The sequence below is a fragment of the Heloderma suspectum genome, chromosome 9 (assembly GCF_057233095.1).
Source record: "Heloderma suspectum isolate Gila_16-S chromosome 9, 16-S_ref, whole genome shotgun sequence".
NCBI classification, from domain to species: Eukaryota; Metazoa; Chordata; class Lepidosauria; order Squamata; family Helodermatidae; genus Heloderma; species Heloderma suspectum.
The window spans coordinates 25831055-25854177 of NC_139466.1; the positions used below are offsets into that span (position 1 = coordinate 25831055).

General features: G+C 47.5%; 1 protein-coding gene and 1 long non-coding RNA gene across 11 annotated transcripts in view; one reads left to right on the forward strand and one right to left on the reverse strand.

Annotated features, from left to right (window-relative positions):
- Positions 1-23123, forward strand: part of AIFM1 (apoptosis inducing factor mitochondria associated 1) — a 25202-nt gene continuing 2079 nt past the window's right edge. For 3 of the 10 annotated variants that reach the window (XM_084813916.1, XM_084813917.1, XM_084813920.1), the window contains exons 1-15: positions 1-139; positions 4048-4193; positions 10824-10917; positions 12321-12350; positions 12890-13014; positions 13107-13237; positions 15118-15208; positions 15749-15833; positions 16368-16444; positions 16890-16998; positions 18309-18416; positions 20427-20515; positions 21014-21154; positions 21772-21914; positions 22535-22659. In XM_084813916.1, the coding sequence (XP_084670042.1) occupies positions 67-139; positions 4048-4193; positions 10824-10917; positions 12321-12350; positions 12890-13014; positions 13107-13237; positions 15118-15208; positions 15749-15833; positions 16368-16444; positions 16890-16998; positions 18309-18416; positions 20427-20515; positions 21014-21154; positions 21772-21914; positions 22535-22659 (1567 nt within the window). In that variant the 5' untranslated portion in view covers positions 1-66. Of the gene's footprint in view, positions 140-4047; positions 4194-5142; positions 5735-5859; positions 5988-10823; positions 10918-12320; positions 12351-12889; positions 13015-13106; positions 13238-15117; positions 15209-15748; positions 15834-16367; positions 16445-16889; positions 16999-18308; positions 18417-20426; positions 20516-21013; positions 21155-21771; positions 21915-22534; positions 22660-23123 lie in introns of those variants that run through there. The other 7 variants (XM_084813919.1, XM_084813924.1, XM_084813922.1 and 4 more) reach the window with 4 other exon arrangements.
- LOC146338499 (uncharacterized) lies at positions 4867-12701 on the reverse strand. Its single transcript, XR_014784827.1, has 4 exons — positions 12278-12701; positions 11848-11920; positions 7894-8060; positions 4867-5629 (listed from the first exon to the last, which is right to left on the reverse strand). It is a non-coding gene; the product is annotated as an uncharacterized LOC146338499 (long non-coding RNA).

The window sequence follows — 23123 nt, forward strand, 5'->3', positions numbered from 1 at the left end:
CCGGCCGTGCTGAGGGAAGAGCCGGAGCGGAGCTCAAGCGGGTCGGTGGTCGCCGCCGCCGCCATCATGTTCCGGTGCCGCGTGGCCAGCCGGCTGGTGCGGGCGCTCGGCCCAAGGTCGCGGGGCCGTGCGGGGGCAGGTGAGTGGGGGGTTCGTCGGGGTGGCCTGGGCGAGCGTGGGGGAAAGAAGGGCGAGGGGGATTCTCCGGGAGCCTCAGCCGCCCCCCTCCCCAGTCTTCCCGTCAGTAAAATGGGTTTCGCAGTCGCTTTCCTGGACTGATGTGTAGCTGTAAAAAATGACGCAGTGCTGCTGCTGCTGCTATTCTTTTTCCGGATTTAGGATCTTGTTCCCGACTCTCAGCCCAACCTACCTCACAGGGTTGTTGTGAGGATAAAATGGAGAGGAGGAGGATCATGTAAGCCGCCTTGGGTTCCTTGCAACAGGAAAAAAAGGCGGGATATAAATGCAATAAATAAATAAATAAATAATATTTGAAGTTATTTTATCCAGATATTCGTATCCATTTACATTTTAAATCTGAACTTATTTTTAGAGGATTGAACTAATCTTTGCCTGTCAGTTCTGTGGCACGGATATTTTGATTTTATGTCTTTATTGTGCTGAGTGTTGGATCTTTATGTACGCTGCTCTGTGATCCTCCTTGGGATGAAGGCGCAGTTTATAAATTGGTAAAATAAGTAAACATGGGAATAGATTTCACTTTCCTTGAGGTTTAGGGGAGCCATTTAAGACTGAACTTTCAATTGACAAAATATGCTGGGTGTAGTGTAAATGTCCTGTATAAAGTTAGCGCTTGTTTGCAAGAAAATTATAGGCTAAACACAAATTGTTGTAAATAAAATATGCTTCTAGGCTGCAATCCTATGGACACTTACCTGGGAGTAAGCCCCACTGGATTTAATGGGACTTACTTTTGAGTAGCCATGCATAGGATTGCACAGTTAGGCTTTCTTTACCAAGCTCTTAAAGCAGCCTTTCCCAACCTGGTGCCCTCCAGACATGTTGGACTACCGTTCGCATGCTGACTGGGGCTGATGGGAGTTGCAGTGCAACACATCTGGAGGGCACCAGGTTGCCTTAAAGGAAAGAACCAGATTCAGCCTATCATTCCCAAACTTAGATGCTAGTCCCATTGATTTCACTGGAAATTACTACTTCAGTAATAAACGTACAAAGGGTACAGATCTTTATAGCTAGCTTCTTATACAGCCTAACATGCCTTAAGCTGCCATCTTTCCATGTGAAAGGAACACAAACCTTCCTATCCTAAGAAGTAGAATGATTGTTTCTAACTATACTGAGCCATGTATAACTGTTGTTCATCTTTGCTTATGCCCTAAAAAGCCTCTGCTGGCATCCAGACGTGAGTACTGTCAGACCTTGCAGAGAACGTTTATTTCTTTATTTTCAAATTGATTGGGATTGCATTTAGGATGCCCGTACCAGTGTGTTAATTTCAGACTACCAGTCCTGTGAACTGAGAATTCAGCATAAGCGGATTGGCAAATATCGAAGTGCAGTGTATAGAATCAACATGCCTGATGGTGTTGGCCAAGCAAATGAAAGAGGAGACCGGTATTTGGGGTGTTTGTACATTAGACTAGTTGGGCAATTTATGCCCCAAAGGATCAGCCTGGTTGTTCTCAAGAAATGTTTTCTTGGAAATAAGTCCCAGTCATTTGCACAACTTCCTTGTTTTATGTTTAGGAGTGTCTAGCTCTGTACTCCATTCCTTAAGTCAAGCTCACTAATTTAAATCGGCAGCATTGAAAGGTCTTACGAGAAGGTCCTGTGAAACAAATACATTTTTGGAACCCATTTAAAGGCTTGTAATGTCAGGATCAGCTCAGTGGGGAAAGAGTTGCACCGCACGGGGGCACTGCAGAAAGGAGTGCCTCCCAACAAAATAGAACTTGGGGAAGGAGGCGTTCAAGGAGAATCTCGGTGCGTGGGGAGGGTTGTACAGGTTTAGGGTAAGCTTCCCCAACCTGGTGCCTGCCAGATTTCTTAGAATACAACTCTTGTCAGCGCTACCTGCCTGGCCAGTGGTCAGAAATTATGGGAGTTGTAGTTTAAAACATCTGGAGGGCACCAGGTTGGGGTAAGGCTGGCTTAGGGCTTTAAGGCCAAAACCAGTATCCTGTTGAACACAGCTGTCAGCTGAGTTTGGCCAACTGAGGGAGAAATGGGGAAAGACTACTGTGTAAGCTGTCCTGAGAATGTATTGATTTTATTTCATTGATTTCTATCCCACTTGTCTGCACCAGAGTGAGCTTGAAGCAGTTCACAATAGAGTTACTACTACAAAGTATACAATGTGAAGTCATAATTGCGAATGCAAACCAACCATAAAATAGTAAAACGTGGCAGTTAAAACATCAAAGTGGCCAAATTTCATTTCATTTATTATATTTCTGTACTGCCCCACAGCCGAAACTCTCTAGGCAGTTCACAAAAATTAAACTGAGGGAACGTTCACTGGAATTAAATTGTCTTCACTGACTGTCAAGAGGCAGGTAGTGAGGGGGCCAAATTCATCTCCATGGTTAAGGTGTTCTGTTTTATGAGAACCCTGAGCTCTACTCATGCTGTATTTGCACATCACGCTAAACCATGGTTTAGCACAGCGTGTCCAAGCTGCAGTGAGCTCCCTGTCCTCCCGCTTCTCCTCTTGCATGGCTGAGAGGAAGAGTTTGGAAACATTTGCTTCAGCTTTTCGTTAACTGGAACTTTCCATTTTTGAACTGGGAACTGTGGTTAACACTAACTATGGTTAGTGTCAACAAACCAGTTTAATAACCCATGAAGTTGGCTTGCTTGAAATTAACTTTCAATTTACACTGGTGAGAGCCAGTGTAGTGTAGTGGTGAGAGTGACGGACTGGGAGCCGGGAGATCCAGGTTCTAGTCCCCACTTGGCCATGGAAGCTTACTGGGTGACTTTGGGCCAGTCACAGACTCTCAGCCCAACCTACCTCACAGGGTTGTTGTTGTGAGGATACAACGGTGAGGAGGAGGATAATGTAAGCCGCCTTGAGTTCCTTGCGAGAGGGAGAAAGGCGGGGTATAAATGCAATAAATAAATAAATAATAACTATAGTTAGTGTTAACCACAGTTTGCTGCACCAGATGACACAACAAACTGTGATTAAGGGAAAGCAAAAGCTTCCAAATGCCTCCCTCTAGCCATGCTGGGGGGGGGGGGGGCGCATGAGCTCGAGACTCGCTGTGGCTTATTCCTGCTCATGCACATTGTGCTAAACCAGGATTTAGCATGAAGTACAAAGGTGACTTGTTACTGTAATATTTTTAAAGGCATGTGGGTGCTCGAGTGAGTCAGAGGTATGTGAAAACTGTAATGTGTGAACTAGATCCCATCTCTCTTTGAGAGAAGATCCACAGACCCCACAGTTGTGTTTAGAATCTGGTCAGAAGCTATCTGAACATGATCTTATTCTCTCAGACAACAATATCAAATACTTTCATGAAGAGGATCAACTGGTATCAAGCCCACATCACTTGCCCATGGCAAGTCCTCCTCCCCATTTCCTTGCAATGAGCTCATGTAGGGTAGATGGGTCAAATGTTGGCCATAGAGCAGAGAAGTCTGATTCAGATCCTTGTTCAGCCACAAAGCTCACTGGGTGATTAGGATAAGTTTTTGTCTCTTTGCTTAACCTTCCACACAGGGTAGTTATAAGGAAAAAAAGGGGAGGGGGAATCCTGATGTGAGCTGCCTTAAGCCCCTTGAAGAAAGTGAGACACATATGTCCCAAATAAACAAGGGACTAGCCTTTATGGGTGTTCCTAATGCAAATGTCCCTTTGTCTTTTGAAACAGAGGGTAAAAAGGATTGATTTTTAGCATTGCCATTGAGATGTCTCAGTGAAAGGATTTCAGTGCCAATGTATGGCTGGCGTCTTGGACAGGTCGATTGTTCAACTGACTTTTTATCATTTGGTTAGTACAGTGGTAAGTGAGAGCACGTTGCTGACCATTCTCCCTCCTTAACAAATTGTGTTTTCAGGCAACTTGTGTCAGCGATGGAAAGTTCCCTTAGAAGTTCAGCTGAGCAGACAAATGGCTACTAGTTCTGGTGTTCCGGGGGGCAAAGGCGAAAATGCCGTCTATGCCTTCCTTGTGGGCTTGTCCACCTTAGGAGCAGGGGCCTATGTAAGTAGAAAGGCTTGATGGTCAACCCAAGGGCAATGTGTCACCTGCTTCCCAGGGGCTGTTCTTCTTTTTTTAGTTTATGCTGTTCTTGCTTCATATCTGTATGTTCCCCCCCCCCTTCTCAGGCAAATCTTACAGGGACCTTAATACTCTAAGGAAGCAAAGCTGTGTCTGGCTCTGAGCTAACCGTTTCTCCCCTCGTTGTTTCAGTTATTTCACCAAAAGGGCATACAGGACACGCACGAAAAGAAACTGCTGCTTAGCCTGCTGTCTTGAGTTAACAGGCAGACCAGTTTGGAATTCTGTGTTTACTCTCACCAGTTAAGATAGCGATATTAAAAAAAGAGAGAGAGATACTTAGATGGGAACTCTTGTACTATAAATGGAGTGTCCCCTTAATGAGCCTCCAGACATCAATGGTGAGGAATGCTGTAAATGCCGTCGGTCATGATATTAGCTGCAGGTGAACTTTGTTATTTTTTTCTTCTCCCAGAGTACTGACACATGTTCCATAATTTTGGGAGATGAGCTATGTGCAAATTCATGAGATCCCAGAAATCCCCTCCCACAGTATCCTAAAAAGAGTGCACAAAATAATTTCAGTTATGCCATGATTTAAGAAAACAGAAGGAGGTGAGCATCCAAATTAGATCACAAAGAAGAGAAACGGGTTCTCAAGATGCAAAAATAAATTTATTGTATGAAGCCCAACATGTTTCGGCCTTTTTCTTATTTTTAGGCCTTCTTCAGGTGGTAGAGAAAAAAGTGCAGAATTTTTTCAGCAAAAGATTGTCTCCTGTGTCAGTCTACAGGCGACAAGCTTTTCATGTTCCAGTGGAGACTCTTTTAAAAGTGGAAACACTACTTTTATTCAGTGCCACTTCCTTCCCCTGATGAGCTGCCTTTTTTCAGCAGCCTGCCAACTGGCCGATAAAGCTCTACTTCTCAGCTATGGTATTTGCCCTGAAGAAGGGGTGATGAGGGATCTTGAGGCATGTTTTTTTGGCGTGTGATGTGCAAGGATCTGCCAACTAAAGGACAACATGGCAGGATGCCCAAACAGTATGGCTGATCACAAACCACAACTGGGTGAAGATTCCAGGGGTAGGTTTCAGTAGTCTTGATTGATAGGAAAAGACCCTTGGAATCATTTACACCTCTGGGGCAACGTTGGCCACCTTGCACACCATGTCCAGAAGTCAAAATGGCGAGAACCCAAGGCCCAAGAGACAGCAGAACTGGTGGCACCAGAGTGGGTGGGGAGAGTTGTGGAGCTGTAGGATCCAGGAGTAAGTCAGCTGCTGGCCTAACCTTCTCTTCTGCAGAAAATGTTGGTGAAAGAGCCGGTGCTGTGGAGCTGAGCCTCTCTGGTGCCTCGGTTGCCCAAGAGGAGGCCTTCTGGACAAGTCTTCCTCTCTCCGTGGAGAAAGCTAAATCTGCAGTAAATAAGGATGAAAGGAGGCCTTTTAAAAAGTGTTGATGAACAAAACTTAATCATGTTGACACCTTCTATCTTCTAGCTGTGCCAGTTTTGACAAAGGGTAACTGAAACAGGCGTAAGCCCTTGCTTGCCCTAAGACCTGTGTAATCCAGTGTTCTCGTTTAATACTCAGAGCTCTCTGCTTCCTCTCTCCTCTTTTCTTCCCTCGCCTGTCTCCCTGTGCAGTTTTGCAGTGTCCGCATCTCAGACTCCCTTCTAGATCTCTCACATCTCCAGGTGCTCCTGGCAAGGACGGCAGCAACCTAGTGTACTTCTTAATTGTAGGAGGAGCGGCCGCAGGGGCAGGCACATATGTAAGATGCTCGCTGTTGAGTTTGGTTCTGGGGCTGGGTGGTGCTGCATGACTCAAGTGCAGTTTGTTTTTTCACATGTGCTAAATGAAATCCTCATGACCCAATCCCTTTACAAAGCTGTCACTTACTGCAATTGAATTCTAAAAGGATGCTAAAAAATAGTTTGTTTTCTCTTGATCAGTTCGGTTTTACAGATGGAAGTCTTCTTCCATTTCCTAAACTTAGGATACCAGCTGGCAATCGCCTGGGCATATTGAAGGTGGCTCCCCCCTGCCGCCCATATTCCAAGTGGAATATAAGGAGTAGCCTTATCCTGAGTCAGTCCATTGTTGTCAGCTCTGACTGGCTGCAGCTCTCTGTGATCTTGGGTAAAGGTCTTTCCTTGCCCTGCTACTCTAGATTCCTTTCCCTGGTGAATTTGGGATCTTACATATGCAAAGCATATGCTTTACCACTGAGAAATGAGCCCCTCCCTGAAAAGTTTCCTAACCCATCCTACTCCACCTAGTAAACTCTGTGGGTTTACTAGCTGTTTGAAACCCCCAGCTCTTGCCCTCCCAAGGAAGAATCATGACCCTTGGCCAGGAAGCCCTGTCTTCCTTGCTTAAAGAGAGTTGTGGCCCCTCCCAGAATCCTGCAGTGTCATTCTGCAGATTGGCCCTGAGACAAAAGATGTACCTGGATGTGCCCTTTCCATTCTTTCTATGACCCACTTGGCTGATCTGAGCATGTGCCTCTGGTAGTGTTGGATCTTAGGCCTATGGCTTTGGTTCCTGCTGTCTGATGGGTTCACATCTTAGTTGATGTCTCTTGGGTTGCGTGCTCTCGTGTGTGTGTGTATTAGGGTTGTTGTTGAACCAATTGGAAACAGTGATCACAGTGCGATCAGATTAAATATATTTTTATGGGGAAAATTGCCCAGGAAGTCCAACTCAGTCACATTTGACTTCAAAGAAGACGCTTCTTTAAAACGAAGGAACTGGTGAAAAGGAAGCTAAAAGAGGGAGTCAAGAGGATTAAATCCCTTCAAAATGCTTGGAGATTACTCAAAATCACAATAATAGAAGCCCAGCTAAAATGTGTACCACAGGTTAGGAAAGGTAGCACCAAGTCCCAGAGGTCACCGGCCTAGTTAATGAGCAGTGTTAAGGGAGCTATTAGAGAAAAGAGAGCTTCCTTCAGAAAATGAAGTCTTGCCCAAGTAAAGAAAACAAAAGGGAGCATAAGCTTGCACAAAGGTGATGCAAGTAGACAATAAGGGATGCAAAAAAGCATTTTGAAGAGCATATCGCTAACCACCAAGGCCAACAATAGAGAATTCTTTAAATATATCAGAAGCAGAAAACCAGCTAGGGAGGCAGTTGGACCATTGGATGACAATGGAGTTAAAGGAGTACTGAAGGAGGATGAGGAGATTGCAGAGAAGCTGAATGAATTCTTTTCATCTGTCTTCACTGCAGAAGATATAGGACAGATACCTGTGCCTGAACTGATGTTTTCAGGAAGGGAGTCTGAGGAATTGAGGCAAGTAGTGCTGATGAAAGATGAAGTTCTCAACCTTATTGATAAATTGAAAGCAAGTAAATCACCAGGCCCAGATGGTATCCATCCTAGAGTTTGCAAAGAACTCAGATATGAAATTGCTGATCCTCCAACCAAAATATGCAATATGTCCCTAAGATCAGCCTCTATACCAGAGGACTGGAAGATGGTCAATGTAACACCAATTTTCAAAAAGGGATCCAGGGGGGAACTGGGAAATTACAGGCCGGTTAGCGTAACATCTGTTCCGGGTAAATTGGTTGAAGGCATTATTACAGATAAAATTAGTAAGCTTATAGAAGGACAAGCCTTGCTGAAAAAGAATCAACACAGCTTCTGCAAAGGTAAGTCTTGTCTCACTAACCTTTTAGAGTTCTTTGAGAGTGTCAGTAAACACGTAGACAGGGGTGATCCGGTAGACATAGTTTACTTGGACTTCCAGAACGATTTTGACAGAGTCCCTCACCAAAGACTCCTGAGCAAACTTAGCAGTCATGGAATAAGAGGCGAGGCCCTCTTACGGATCAGCAACTGGTTAAAGAACAGGAAGCAGAGAGAAGGAATAAATGGTAAATTCTCCCAATAGAGGGAAGCAAATAGTGGGGTCCCACAGGGATCTGTATTAGGATCAATGCTTTTCAACCCATTCATAAGTGATCTCAAATTAGGAGTGAGCAGTGAAGTGGCCAAGTTTGCAGATGACACCAAATTATTTGGGGTGGTTAAAAGAAAAAGGGATTGTGAAGAGCTCCAAAAGGGTCTCTCCAAACTGGGAGAATGGGCATCTAAATGGCAAATTTTTTCTATATAAGCAAGTGTAAAGTGATGCACACTGGGGCAAAAATTCCCAACTTCAAGTATATAGCCTGATGGGATCTGAGCTAGCGGTGACTGACCAGGAAAGGGATCTGGGGGTTGTGGACAGCTCAGTGAAGATGTCAACCCAGTGTTGCGGCTGCTGTAAAAAAGGCAAACTCCATGTTGGGCATAATTAGAAAAGGATTTGAGAATTAAACCAACATCATACTGCCCCTGCACAAATCTGTAGTGCAGCCACACTTGGAATACTGTGTCCAGTTCTGGTCACAACACCTAAAAAAATATATTGCAGAGCTAGAAAAAGTGCAGAAAGGGGCAACTAAAATGATCAAGGGGCTGGAGCATCTCCCCTATGAGAGAAGGTTACAAGAGCTGGCATTGTTTAGCTTGGAAAAAAGGAGGGTAAAGGGAGACATGATAGAGGTCTACAAAATGATGCATGGTGTGGAGAATGTGGATAGGGAGACATTTTTCTCCCTCTCTCAACATACTAGAACCCAGGGTCATCCTATGAAACTGATTGGTGGGAGATTCAGGACAGATAAAAGGAAGGACTTCTTCATACAGAGCATAAATTATGGAATTTGCTACCACAGGATGTAGTGATAGCCACCAATTTGGAGGGCATTAAAAGAGAGCTGGATAAATTCCTGGAGAAAAAGGCGATCAATGGCTACTAGTCTTGATGGCTATGTGCTACCTCCAGTAGTGAGCCTATGTACATCAGTTGCTGGGGAACATGTGTGGGAGGGTGCTGTTGCGCTCATGCGCTGCATGTGGGTTCCTGGTTGACAGCTGGTTGGCCACTGTGTGAACAGAATGCTGGACTAGATGGACCCTTGGTCTGATCCAGCATGGCTATTCTTATGATGTTGGAGAAATCTGCAACGGATTCAAATGAGTTCAGATTTCTATGAATCCTACCTGCAGATTCCACAACAGAATGGCTTCTTCGAAGTTGCAAGGATTCCACAGACTTGTGGACTGGTTTTTCCCTTGGGGGTGTGGGATTTGTGCAAGCGCACACTTACCCTAATATGCAAGTGTGCATTTGCACTAATGCAGATTAGCGCAAGGAGAACAAAATTCGGGGGGGGGGGGGATCCAATTCCATCAATGAGCGGATGATGGAACAAAAGACAGCTGATAATCTATGAAGCACAGATTTAACAAAATCCATACATCCCTATATATACAGGCACACCTGCACACCACACAGTTCTGGTAGTATTTTCTACCTGCTTGAGAGAGCTTTGCACGCTTCCATTTTTAACATTTGCTAGAAGCTGGTTTTCTTTCTTCTCCCCTTTCCCCCTTTTCTTATTTTTGCTTCTTGCTAAGAGATGCTTTTATCCACCTTTTGCCTGGACTTGGGCAGTCATGTTACTGGGGTGTTGTATGTTCTTTTTTCTTTTCTTTTTTCAGTTCCCTGCTTAAGTGTTTACATGGATTTGGTTGTGTCTGTGCATGTGAGTGGGGGTGGTAGGGAAATTAGCCCGCACAGAAGTTTTGAACTATTTGTTTCACTAAGAAATGAAGTCATCTCAAGACAGCAGCCAGCTTTACTGGAGGCAACTTTGAGGAGGGGTTGGAGGATGACCAGCCGAAACCCCTGCAACTAGACCCCAAGTGGTCTGCTGACAAATCCCCAAGGCCTGAGCCACTTCTTCCCCCATCCCTATATAACCCCCTCTGCCTCTGTATTGATGGTACCTTTGGGGGGCTGGATTTGTCCCCAGAGGCCAATAGTTCCTGATCCCATGACTCCAATTTGTCAGTAGTTTGCACCTTAAAGTGTCTGCTGAAACAAAGCCTCAGCTTTTTCTGTCCTCTGTAACGACCTTCACTTGGAGTTGTAGAAATCATCTGCTAGTGCAGGGGTGCAGAAGCTCAGGCCCAATCCAGCCCTCCTGGGGTCCCAATCTGTTCCTTTGGAGTTGTCCAGATGACCATGGCCCCCATCTCCTTCCCCACCCCCTTTCCCCCAACTCCCAATCATTTGGTGGTTCCTCTGCTTTGGGGGTAGTTATTCCCCCATTTTTAAAAGTTGAAATGCCTCTCCTGAGGCTTAGTGACTGGCAGTAAAAGCTTTAAGTGGAATATGCTGGTATTTTTGGCCCCGCTTCTTTTGCTTTTGGCCCCACCCACCACTGGAATGTCCCCCCCCCCCCGAGCTTCTCTCAAATTGAATTCAACACTTGGGCCAAAAGAGGTTAAACATCCCTGTCCTCGTGCCTTTAGCAAGACAGCTGCGGAAGGGGGACTGTCTCCCCCAAACCTTTCCCCACCATGCAGATATTTTCCCTTTCCTCCCTGCTGGGTGGGTTCTGCTTTTCCCCCTTGATGTGAAGCTGTGTTTCTGAGCAGGCAGGCTGGCTGAAACCCTGTCGTTCAGCAGAAGAGAAATGCAAACATTGCAAAGTTGAGCGCCCCCCAGCATGTATGTGTAAAATGCCACCTGTTCGGTTGCTTTAGGTATACAAGATACTAAAGGAAGATCAAGAGCGGTTCAACGAGCGTCTTGCAGTGATGGGCCAGCGCCCCCAGCAGGATGTGAAGCCCTTGTCAGGTAGGTGCCCTGCTGTCGCAGGATTGTCTCTTGTAGCCTTTCGGATAGGGATGGGGAACGTGCGTCCCTCCAGGTGTTGTTGGACCGCACCTTCCATCATCTTTCCCCATTGGCTGTGCTGGCTAGGGCTGATGGGAGACGCTGTTCAATCACACATCCCCTTAACCCTGCTTTAGGAGGCTGGCTGTCAAGCGGAGATCTGCAGGTGCTTCTTTCAAGTCATACGCCTGAGTTTTTGTGAAAAGTTTGTTTCCCATAGCATCAGGACATCATCTTAATTTGTATTACATTTGTATCCCATCATTCTTCTATCATGGAACTCAAGGTGGCTGCATGGGGTTCCCAGGTGGTCTCCCCTCCAAGCATTGACCAGACTTCAGACCTGCCTAGCTTCAGCAAGGTGGCTGCCTCGTGTGCCTTCAGACCCTGCCCTGGTGCTTGTGGCAGAGGCAAAACAGCTCTCTTGCTGTCAGGGGTGAGCAGTGTCAGGGGCTCTGGAAGCCAATTTCAGCCCCTCCGAGCTGCGCTGCCCCGTGTGTACCCCCACACCTACACGTCCTCCCCCATCCCAGGAACCTGGATCATGAGCACTGAGAGGAGGGCAAGAGTCAAGCCTCCTCCTCCTCCCAGAGACCATGATTCAGGTTGCTGGGATTAGTAGGGGGAGACTTTAACCTCATCCCCCTGCCAGTCCCAGCGACCTGGCAGGGGGTTGTGGGGGCAGGGCACCCATGCAACGCCTGGCGGGTTGCCCACCCCTGCTGTAAGGCTTGAGCGAATAGGACTCTGTCCCTGCTGGGGATGGACGAATCTGTCATTGTTGCTTTCTCCCATGTTCAGATTTTTAAAATCTCAAATTCTTTCTGCCCTGTTTATGAAGAAGTTTGTGAAATTCAGTAAGTTCTTAACAAAACTGAACAAAATTCTCACCCATCCTCACTGGCCAGATTCAGTAGCTACAGGTATTCCCAGCATGGGGAGGATCATCTTGCCTGTCATGGAGCTGTTAAAAGACAAGTAGCTTGTCAGAAAAAAGAGGTGGCAACCTGAATTCAGCACCACGAATGTGGTTGAATACACAGGGATTCAAACCCAGACTTTTAAGAGTTCAGCACTCAAAGCCCTGGGCCTAGATGGATGGATCTGTCAGTTTCGGTTTATCCCACAAACTTTTTTTCATTTAATAATCTCAAGTTCTTTCTGTCCCATTTACGAAAAGTGCAGATTTTAGTAAGTCCTTATCAAAAACTGAACTGAACCGTATTCTCCCCTCTCCCTAGCCCCTATGAGCTGTTGCAGGCATTCCCATAAAAAGATCATGTTGCCATGATCTGTGAGATGTGAATTACATTCTGTTTACCTGCATTGGGCATCTTTCCAAATGGCCTCTTTTCTCTTTCCAGAAGCAGATGCTGCCTCCCAGAGCACAGCAGGTGAGAGAGCTCTTAAAGACGTGCTGAAGTTGGTCCCCCAAACTGGCTAAGCTTAGGAGTCTTTCTACGAGGCGTACTTGGTAGCAAGCCACTCCACCTGCCAGGAAAAAAGAACCCTACTCTGATGGACGCTAATCCATTCGTCTCCATTTTGGGTTATGAGGAGGAGGAAGTAGAGGCTAAGAGGACTGAGCTATGAATCGGGAAGTTTGAATCACTTCCCCTACGATTAACCCACTAGATGGCCTTAGACAACTGACTGTTCAGCCCCAGCCCCTCATCTGCAATATGTGGGTAATAATACTGACCTTCCTCACAGGGCAATTCTAAGGATCCCAGTGAGAAAATATGTGTGATGGGCTTTGAATCACTCGGAATCGCTATATACATGCCTAGCATAACTATCATCATCCTCTGCAGAGAGATCAAAACTATGTAGCTCTTTCCCCCTCTCTTTTTTGGGGGGTGGGGAGGAGGAAAGCAGAGTTTTGTTCAGGTGTGTCTTTGGGAGTTCCTTCACTGTCTACTGCTCCTTGCAGCCCCGGAAACAGAGGCAACCGCTCTCCCAGAAGTTCCATCCCACGCTCCTTTCCTTCTCATCGGCGGAGGCACTGCTGCCTTTGCTGCTGCCAGATCCATCCGGGCTCGGGATCCTGGGGCTAGGGTAAGTGACGGCAGCCCAATTTAAGTGATGGCAGTTCTGGTCTGGTGTCTGTTTTTGTGGTTGAGACGCTGAGATGAATCTATCCATTCCAGGTGCTAATTGTGTCTGAAGATCCTGAGCTTCCCTACATGAGGCCTCCGCTTTCCAAAGAACTCTGGTTTTCGGAGGACCCGGACGTCACGGAAACCCTGCGGTTCAGACAGTGGAATGGCAAAGAGCGGAGGTTGGTTTCGTGCTCCCCCTTCACCCTCCCCCACCTCACTCCACCCCACTAGAATGAGAATTGATAGGAGTCTGTGTTTGGGACTTTTATCCAAATATGTTCAGAGAAGAAGCTATTGCCATCCCAATCGGTGCCTGGTGTCCTTGTCTGTGCTTTGTGGTCAGTGGAGCAGAACAGGTCCCCAAAGTCCTACTCCAGGTGTGGGCAACATCTGCAGATCGGGACAGTTGCATTGCCCCTACTGGGGGCCGCATCCCATTCTCGCTGCAATTGCCACCACATTTGCTGCAGCAGGAAACAGAGTGAATTTGTAAGTAAATGGGCCTGGGTAGTTTGTGGGCCATGTTTGTGAGCAGAATTGTGCACCCAGGAGGCATCCAGGATTGCGATTCTGCTTGCAAACATGGTGTGCACTCTCCCTGCACCTTGTTCACTTGCAAAATTGCTGCCTGCTGTGGCAGAGAATTCAGCAGGGGCAGCCCTCTTCCCCCACCTGCAAAAATGGCCATGGGGTGCTGGCCATCCTTGGCCTAGTCAGAGTTCATGGTCCCAAGGCCTCCTTAGTTTTTGTAGTTGAACGCCCTCTCCTTTTCCCCAAATCAGAATTTTGTAGCTGTTCCTGAGCTCTTGCTCCCTAAAGTGCTCCTTTCCTTTCCCTCTTAGAGTAGCATAAAGTTGGTGTGGACAAAGGATAAATTAGGGGTAGACAGGCTAGTCCTGTCTTCCAGATGTTTTGGACCACAATCCCCATCATCCCCAGCTAGCATAGCCAATGGCCAGGGATTATGGGAGCTGTCATCCAAAACATCTGGAGGGCACTGGGTTGCTTATCTCTGCAGTAGGTCATTGTCAACTGGTGGTCCATTGGCCAGTGTCTGGTGAACCCCTCCTAGGGCCCGCTGGTTTCTGGGAATCCTGCATAGATAGAATGCTGGACTAAGTGGCCCATGACACTTCGTATGCCCATAAGCAAGAGTGCATACTCAGGAACACCTAACATAGATCATTTGTACCGTAAGTGTTAAAAGATCCCATATATTCATACTTACTCTGTACATCAAAAACAAGTTCGGTGGATCACAGGGATTGCAAGTGGGGGGGGGGGTGTTTAGGTATGAACTCAGCCCAACCCTGGTGTGAAAGCCTGGTTCTCAAACAGCGGTGTGAATTTTGATGTTAGTGGCAGCTTTATTTTTAGAGTTTTTGCCCTGCCTTGCTAACCAAAAATTAAGGGCCGTCAAGGTAGCTCATGAACAGTTAAAACCGTACAATAAACTGACAATAAGCACAATAAAAATGGGCATGCCGCACAATTAACTAAAACCTATCTGTAACAGCAGTGATGGAGGCCACTCTTGAGGAGCAAATGTCTGATGAAGCAAATCCTTACCAGCTTTCTAAAAGTCATCAGGGAGTGGGTTTGGTAGGGTTTGCTGGGTGGTGAATTCTATCTTGAGAAGGGCCCACCAACAAGAGAGCTGTTTCTTGGAGTCATTGTCCTAACTTGAGAAGGGTGATGGTGATACTTGAAACAGGGCTTGCTTCCTCTGAAGAGATTAAAGCACGTGGAGGTATAGATGGGAGGAATCAGCCCTTAAGGCAGGGGTAGGTGGCCTGTGGCCTAAGTTGATGTGCCCCTCTGCAAGAGGCAGCCTGCTGGATGGGAAGGGCAGTGAAGTGAGAGAGGACAGTGTGGCTGACCACTGCTGGCTTCAGCCTTGTTGGCATGCCGTCCCCAACAGATTGCCCCCGCGGGAATGTGTACCCCTCGAAAGCAAAAACAAAATCCATGCACCTGCCTTAAGGTAATGGCTGCTTACACTGGTGTATCTCTTTCTCTTTTCTTACTTATCTTCCCTGTACCCACCCACCTTCTGCAGTATATATTTCCAGCCACCTTCCTTCTACGTATCTGCTCACGACTTGCCTCACATAGAGAATGGCGGAGTGGCTGTCCTCATCGGAAGGAAGGTTAGTGTAACGTAGATCGCAGCTCTTGTATCAGTCCTGTGGCTGTTTGATATCTGCAGCCAGACTGTATTTTTATTTTACTTTATGAAGGGGCTTATATCCTGCCCTTCAAAACAAAAAACTCCAGAGGAGCTTTACAACCCATTGAAACAAAAAATACAATCATTGGGGAAAAATACATCGAATAAAAATTAAAGCAGATAGAATGGTGTATATAAAAGCAGCACAACGCATTTCAGCATGGAGTTGGGAGAAGTATCCTAGCTCATCGGGAGAGCGCATTTTGCCTGGTCCAATCCTGAGTAGGGCTGGGGAAGACCCCTTCTGAAACCTTGGAGAGCTGCTGCCAGTCAGTGTAGACAATGGGTGGGCAGACTTTAGGCTTGCGGGTTCTACTCCGTATTTTACTAGAGCCCTGAGGTCTACCAGCCAGAGCCCATCTGCAAGATAATGGAGCAGGCAGACAAACGTATCAGGTGGCCTCTGAGCACCTGCTCAGCCCTGGAATTTAGGAAGCTGCCTTATACTTTTGACATGCAGGTGGTCCACATGGATGTCAGGGGCAATGTAGTGAAGCTCGACGATGGCAGACAGATCTCCTACGACAAGTGCTTAATTGCCACAGGTGAGTGTTTGGAGGTTTCTTCTCCTCCTCCTCCTTAGTCTACTGGCAGTTCTGGCTTCTGGTTTCTGAGAGCCCTTGGGCAAGACACCCTCAATGGTGTCTGGTTTCTGAGAGCCCTTGGGCAAGACACCCCCTCCCTCAGAGAATCCACCTTCTCACCGCCACTGTCATTATCTGCTCCTATTCCTCATCCTCCTTTACATTATTGCTTCCACTTGCATTCTTGACTGGCAGTGAGCCAGGGAGAATGTAGGCAGTAGCAACTGCTGCTGCTCCTTCTCACTATCACAGTTGACTGATGAGAGCTAGAGGCAGGTGAACAAGAAGATTGTAACAGGGAAGAGGATGAGCAAGTCCAGGGGGCTCATGTCAATGAGCCCCTAATGGGGCATGGGCCCTTGGCAGGTGCCTGACCACACCTACCCTTGATGCCTGCCCTGTCTACTGGTGGGTAGGTGGGACCGTTGGCCAAGATGCCTGAGAGTTCTGATCTGAAGTCTGAATGTGATCTTGGTCCCTGTCTTCTGTCCTCAGGGGGTTCTCCAAGGAATCTTCCAGTGATTGAAAGAGGAGGCAAAGAGGTGCAACAGAGGCTCACTCTGTTCCGGAAGGTAATCCTGAGGGGGCATCCTTTTGCAAAGGTTCATCCACTAGCTGGTGTGCCAGGTTTATGTTTATTAAGAGAACTGTTAGCTTAAAAAGCTGCACATCAGTATTGAAATGTAAGTTGATTGATTATTTAATTGTTAGATAATTTTGTATATCACTTGATTTGGTTTAGTATTGTTGCATCTTTCTTTTAGTATGCTTTTAATTGTGTTGGGATTCTTTGGAAGGAAAAATGGAGTACAAATATTTAAATTTTTAAAAAATTAAATGAGGTCAAAAGATGGGGTGAATAGCAGACTTAGGCCTCTTGGCCCCCAAGCAATACAAAAGGATAATTGGCTCCTAGCCCCAATACCTGCCCCTTGGAAGCCTTCTGGTCCCAGTGAGAAACTTGTCTGATAAACGTACTGAGAGAGACAAGTGAAATGGACCCCTGTTTCCTTGCAGATTGAAGATTTCCGTTCACTGGAGAAAATTTCCAGAGAAGTCAATTCGATCACCATTATTGGTGGTGGTTTCCTGGGTAGTGAATTGGCCTGTGCTTTGGGACGAAAAGGTGAGTTTGACAGACTAATGGGGAAAGCCAGGAAATAGCAAGGGTTGGGTGTATGCGAGACCTGGATTTAAATAGCCACTCGGCCATCAAACCAACCGGCTAAGTCCTTCTCGCTCTCTGCCTAACCTGCCCTGGAGGGCAGCTCCTGTGAGATGATCAAGGCATGAAGAATTGTAAAGCGCTCAGTGGACAAGGCGAGGCTATAACAAGTTGCCTTGTATTGTATAATTCAATACAGCCCTGATTGTTTGTCTCATTCAATACAGCCCTGATTGTTTGTCTCATTCAATACAGCCCTGAGATTGTATTGAGTTTATCTGAGACATTCGTCAGGATGCTGAATTTCTGCCCTTCTGCCAAGGATGCTTCTGGAAGCTCAGCACATATGACCTTGGCTAAACCAATAGTCTTTGAACATGCTGTTGCATACCAGTCCCCAGGAAGATTCTCTCTGTTGAGTGTATTTTAAAGGCCTGCTGGGTTTATGAAGGATCCTGTTTCCAAAACAGGACAGCATGCATTCACTAGCTTTGATTACCATTATTCCCAGCTTCAGCCTGGTGTGGGTGCACATTAAATATTTATATCCCACTGCTCAGCTTTTCACTCCCAAGGAGGCTGACTAATAAATGCCACAATAACTAATTATATAATTGCAAAAAGGAAGAAACAAAATTAGCAGCAACGTCCAGAACTGGCAGCACCACAGAAAGCAGCAACACAAGGACACAAACCCAGAGAGAGGTGGCGCCCACAGCCTCTCCACAAATTAAGATAACAATAAAATGAAATGATCTCCCAGATGCTTGGCAGATTTGCATTGACCTGGTGCCTAAAAGCTCACAGTGACGGTGCCACCTGGACACATCTGGGGAAGGTGTTCCCAAAAATATGTGCCACCACAGAGAAGGCCCTTTTCTCCAGTTGCTGCTTGCCTCATTTATTTATTATTACATTTGTATCTTGCCTTTCCACCAAATGGTGTTCAAGGTGGCTAACAATAATATACAGATAAAATGTAATAAAATAAAACAGCAGTACAATACAAAATATAGCAAGATTTTAAAATATAAAACCAAGTCAGGCAAATATCATTCACACAGTCCTGCTGAGTTTTTAAATATAAACTCATCCGTAAAAATGGAGTGTTTGGAGAAGGGCCTCCGAAGTAGAACTTAAAACCTGGGCAGGTCTGCCTGAGATCATTCAGATGTCCCGGTCCCGGGCCGTTTAGGGCTTAAACTAGCACTTTTGCACTGTGCCTAGAAGCAAATGGGTAGGTGGCCTAAGTTCTTTGTTTCCCTTTGCAGCGCAGTCGAGGGGCCTAGAGGTGATCCAGCTCTTCCCAGAGAATGGCAACATGGGCAAGGTTCTTCCCGAGTACCTGAGCAATTGGACCACCAACAAAGTCACGCGAGGTAAGACACCCCCCCTTTTCTGCCTTCTCGATGGTGCCGCTTGGAGGCCACTTTTGAGCACCTGGATGTGCATTAGCCTGTGTCCTCGGCTGCCACAGCCTTGTTTTGAGGCTGCCACATCCTCCGAGGAGGATGTCTTGGTTGGGAGGAGTCTCCGAGAGACCTCTCTCTCTGCTCTTCCACCGGTGTACGATGAGGCAGTTCAGTCCCAGAAGGCACAGTCAAGGCTTCCAAACCTGGCATCCATCTCCAGATTCACAAGCACGGTCAAGGCACCTTCTTCCGACCTATTGGAAATCTTTCAGCCCTGCTTCTCCCTTGGTCCAAAGCAGCTACCCTCACCCCAGCGTATCCTGGCTTCCCTCAGCATCCTTTCTGTCTGTTCAGACAGCCTGATGTGGCCTCCTTCCCATAGCTCAACCTTCCCTGACTTAGTGCCCCCTGGATGTGTTGGACTGCAACTCCCCAACATTAGCCATGCTGGCTGGGAATGACGGGAGTTACAGTCCATGACATGCGGACGGCATCAGGTTGGGGAAGCCTGCCGTAGCTCATACTGCAACACCTCCTAGTTATAGTCAAGCTATGGAATATGTGAACATAAGAGGCAGCGATGGCCACCGCTTTGGATGGCTTTAAAAGGAGATTAGGCAGATTCCTGGAGGAGAAGGCTGTTGACGGCTTCTAGTCCTGATGGCTCTGTGCTGCCTCCAGTCTCAGAGGCAGGATGCCTGTGTACACCAGTTGCTGGGGAACATGGGCAGGAGGGTCCTGTTGCACTTGTATCCCGCTTGTGGGTTTCCCAGAAGCAACTGTTTGGCCATTGTGTGAACAGAATGCTGGACTAGATGGACCGTTGGTATGATCCTGCATGGCTCTTCTTATGCATGTTCCTCCTCACTGTTTTTTGTAACCATAGATAATATCCCCTTTTCACAGGCCACATCCTGGCCTATTGTGCCTCTTGAACTCGCCTGCTGAATCTTTCTTGTCTCTTATTAATATGGCCTGTTAATAAGAGTCTCTCTCTGCTGTGCTGTGATGGCTGCTGGCGCCCCTGTCCCCAACTGTCATGTTTGATTATTAATTTGTAAGGTTCGTAAAACATTTTCTAGGCCCTGTACGAAGATTGGAAAAGCACCACAGCCCCTGCTTTGCAGGCTTGCTATCTTAAGGCGGCCTTCCCCAACCCGATGCCTGCCAGATAGTTTGGACTACAACTCCCATCAGCTCCAGCCAGCATGGCCAATGATTGGGGTGCTGGGAGTTGTAGTCCAAAATGTCTAGAGAGCCCCAGGTTAGGGGAGGCGCAATGCAGATATATTTAAAAAGGGAGCAAGGGGGAGAGCAGGAAAAGGAGCAAATTGAGGCATTAGTGGTTCAAAAAAGTAACGTACGGTGACACTCGCACATGCAGTGTTGCGAGGAAATGCAGCAGCCGGGACTGTGGTGCCAACAAGTCCTGGGAGCAGCGTCTGTGTGTGTGTGTGTGTGTGTGTGTGTGTGTGTTGGGGTGGGGGAGCTGGTGTTTGGAAGTGGGTCAACCTGCCCCACAAGTTGTTTTGCTCACTGAATTAAATGAAGGGTGTCGCTATGCCAGCTGTGCTCCTTTTTTTATAGTCTTGTAGGGAGCAGTCAAGCACTTGACATTTGTTGCTCCCATGCGCCTCTCGTGTGCCATATGGGCGGGGCTGCAGCTCAGTGGTACAGTGGTGTTGCATGCTGACGGGCCCAGGTTTGATGCCTGGCACCTCCAGGAAGGGCTGGAAAAGCTCCTGCCTGAAACCCTGGAGAGCTGCTGCCGGTCAGTGCTGACAGTACTGGGCCACATGGACTGAGGGCCTGACTCTGTGTAAGGCAGCTTCGTCTTTTCCTTGGCGTGGCTCCGCTGGGTGGTGGCAAGGCAACACAAGTATCTACAGGCCCAATTCGTGGGCAGGCTGAGGTTGCTGACTGCCCCACCACACTTCTACCCCAGTCTGTAGGTGTCTTCTGCATGTTTGCTTTCAGAGGGGGTGAATGTGATGCCCAACGCAGTGGTGAAGTCTGTGTCTGTTGCTGGTGGCCGGCTGCTAATAAAGCTGAAGGATGGAAGGAAAGTGAGTACTGTGGAGCAAGAAAATGGGCCGCCTGCCTTTGCTATGGGGCGGGAGGTTGGGGGAGGATGCACAGAAGGAGTTAATCATAATTATCACAAGGTGGCTCATCCCCTTTGTCCCTCTCCCTTCCTGCAGCCTTCCCCAGCTTGGGTCCCTTCAGATGTTCGGGATATCAACTCCCATCATCCCTGATCATTGGCCATGCAGGCTGGGGCTGTTGGGAGCAGTAGTCCCAACCATTTGTAGGGACCCAAGTTGGGAAAGGCTGCCCTACTGTAACCAGCCCTAAGTAGGTGTCACTGAAATAAATGCATATTCTTCTCCTGTTAACTCCCTCCTCCTTTTCATTCCTCTCCCTCTGCCTTGCCTGTGTTGAATTTTAGACTAGTCCCTTGGGGCATGGAACTGTCATCCTGCTCCTTGCACCACACCACATATATGGATGGTGCTGTGTAAATAAATAACGGCCAGTTGAGCGCGTGCCTTTTTGCTACTCAGGTGGAGACGGATCACATCGTGGCAGCTGTGGGCCTGGAACCCAATGTGGAGCTGGCAAAGTCAGCTGGCCTGGAGGTGGACTCGGACTTTGGGGGCTTTCGGGTTAATGCAGAGCTGCAGGCCCGCTCCAACATCTGGGTGGTAAGTGGGGTGCATGTGCGTGTTTGGAGGGTCAAATGGAATTACTCTGTATTGGCTTGAGCTGCTGGAGTCTTTATATATGAAAACTTATTCTACACTGATCATGGGAGAAGCAACATCCAGATGTGTTGGGATAGGGGGGCAAGTCTTGGAATATGTATGGCTAGTAGCATAGAATCTGGTAGTGCACATGGGGTCCCCAGAATTTGAGATCCCATTTGAAGAGGAGAAAGCTAAGCTTCTAGTCCTCATGGTAGATACAGTGCTTTCCCCCCGCCAACAGAATAGGTTCAGGTTATTTCTGCTAACTGCTGACAAACTCTAAAGGTGCCTGACTGTGGCTTGGTGTAGTCAAGTCTCGAGTCTGGGGCAGCTTCATTCAGCACTTTTTGTCCCTGTCCAAGGCCTGTCTCCTCTTTGCTTCTGCATCGCCCAGCCCCCACCAGCATTCTGTGAGTCCTACACTGCTTTCCCCAACTGGAGACCAAGACAGCCAAACTGAAGCTGCCATGTGACTTTGAGAGAGCTGACGAAGGTCTCACAGGTTATCATTTTCCTCCTTAATTTCCTGGTTCAGTCCTGACTTTTCTTTTGTGTCTGTGTGTTTTCATCTCCAGGCAGGGGACGCTGCTTGCTTCTATGACATCAAACTGGGCAGGCGGCGTGTGGAGCACCACGATCACGCTGTCGTGAGCGGCAGATTGGCAGGCGAAAACATGACAGGGGCCGCAAAACCATATTGGCACCAGTCCATGTTCTGGTAATGTGGATTCCCTTGTCCTGTCTAGCTTTGCTCCTTTTGAGCCTGTATCCCTTGACCTTCTAGTACAGGGGTGGGCAACATGTGGCCCTCCACCTGTTTTGGTGTGCAGCTCCCCTCACCCTTCACCATTGGCTATGCTGACTAGGGCTGATGGGAGTTGTAGATCGAAACTGCTGGAGGGTCACAAGTTGCCCATTCTTGTAATCTGGTGCACCTTCTTTGCATGCTTCTATCTGGAGATGCTGAGGATCGAACCTGGCCCCCTCTGCATGCAAAGGATGTGCTGTACTGCAGAGTTACAGCTCCTCCCCATTAGTTAAAAATAACCAAAGATGTGCTGGTCCGCATAATTTGTACCTGTAGCCAGATTTGGCCTCTCTTTTTTCTTTTTGCACCAAAGAAAGCTGTACTCCAAAATACTGATTGCCTTATGCCTCTTTGATGCAGATCTGGGTGTATGTTAAAATATCTCCCTGGGCTGTAATAGCAAGATTTATTTATGCCAGAATTGTTTTGTGTTCAATCGCCGTTCATTTCTTTGCACTTTGTCGTTATTTTTTAAACGGCCATGGATTTTCTCCACCAGCCCTGCAACTATATTTGTCTGGTCCTTTTAGGAGTGATCTGGGTCCAGACGTCGGCTACGAAGCCATTGGCCTTGTGGACAGTGGCTTGCCCACTGTGGGGGTCTTTGCTAAAGCCACTGCAAAGGACACCCCAAAATCGGCGACAGAGCAATCAGGTAAGACATTACTCGGTACCTGGACCATGGCTGGGGGCCCAGGCTGCGAAGTTAGCAGGGGTCCTTCCAGAGAGTAGCAGCGCAGGGTTGGAGGAGGCGTTTGGCTCCTCTCCCTTGGAGTGGGCGGACGTCCTGTGAACAGTTACCCCATTGATCAGTATCTGGAGAAGCAGGGCTCAATTAGACTTCCTGCCTCTGCTGGTGGAGGGAAGCACCCTCCGCCTTTGGGCAATAGCAAGACTCCTTTCTGCTGTCGTGGCCTGGGCTGTGAGGAGCAGTGGTGTAGTGGACCCAGGGGTCGCAGGGATGGAGCACCAGCACTTTTTAATTAGCAGGGATGCTGATGTCACCTGCCACCCCCTTCAGGCTTCCCTGTTCCCTCTGTGCTTAGTTGCAGTAGCTGGAGGGGAGATGAGTTTTCTCAGCAAGGATATATAGTTCTGAGCTGTCCCTGTTGTAATGCA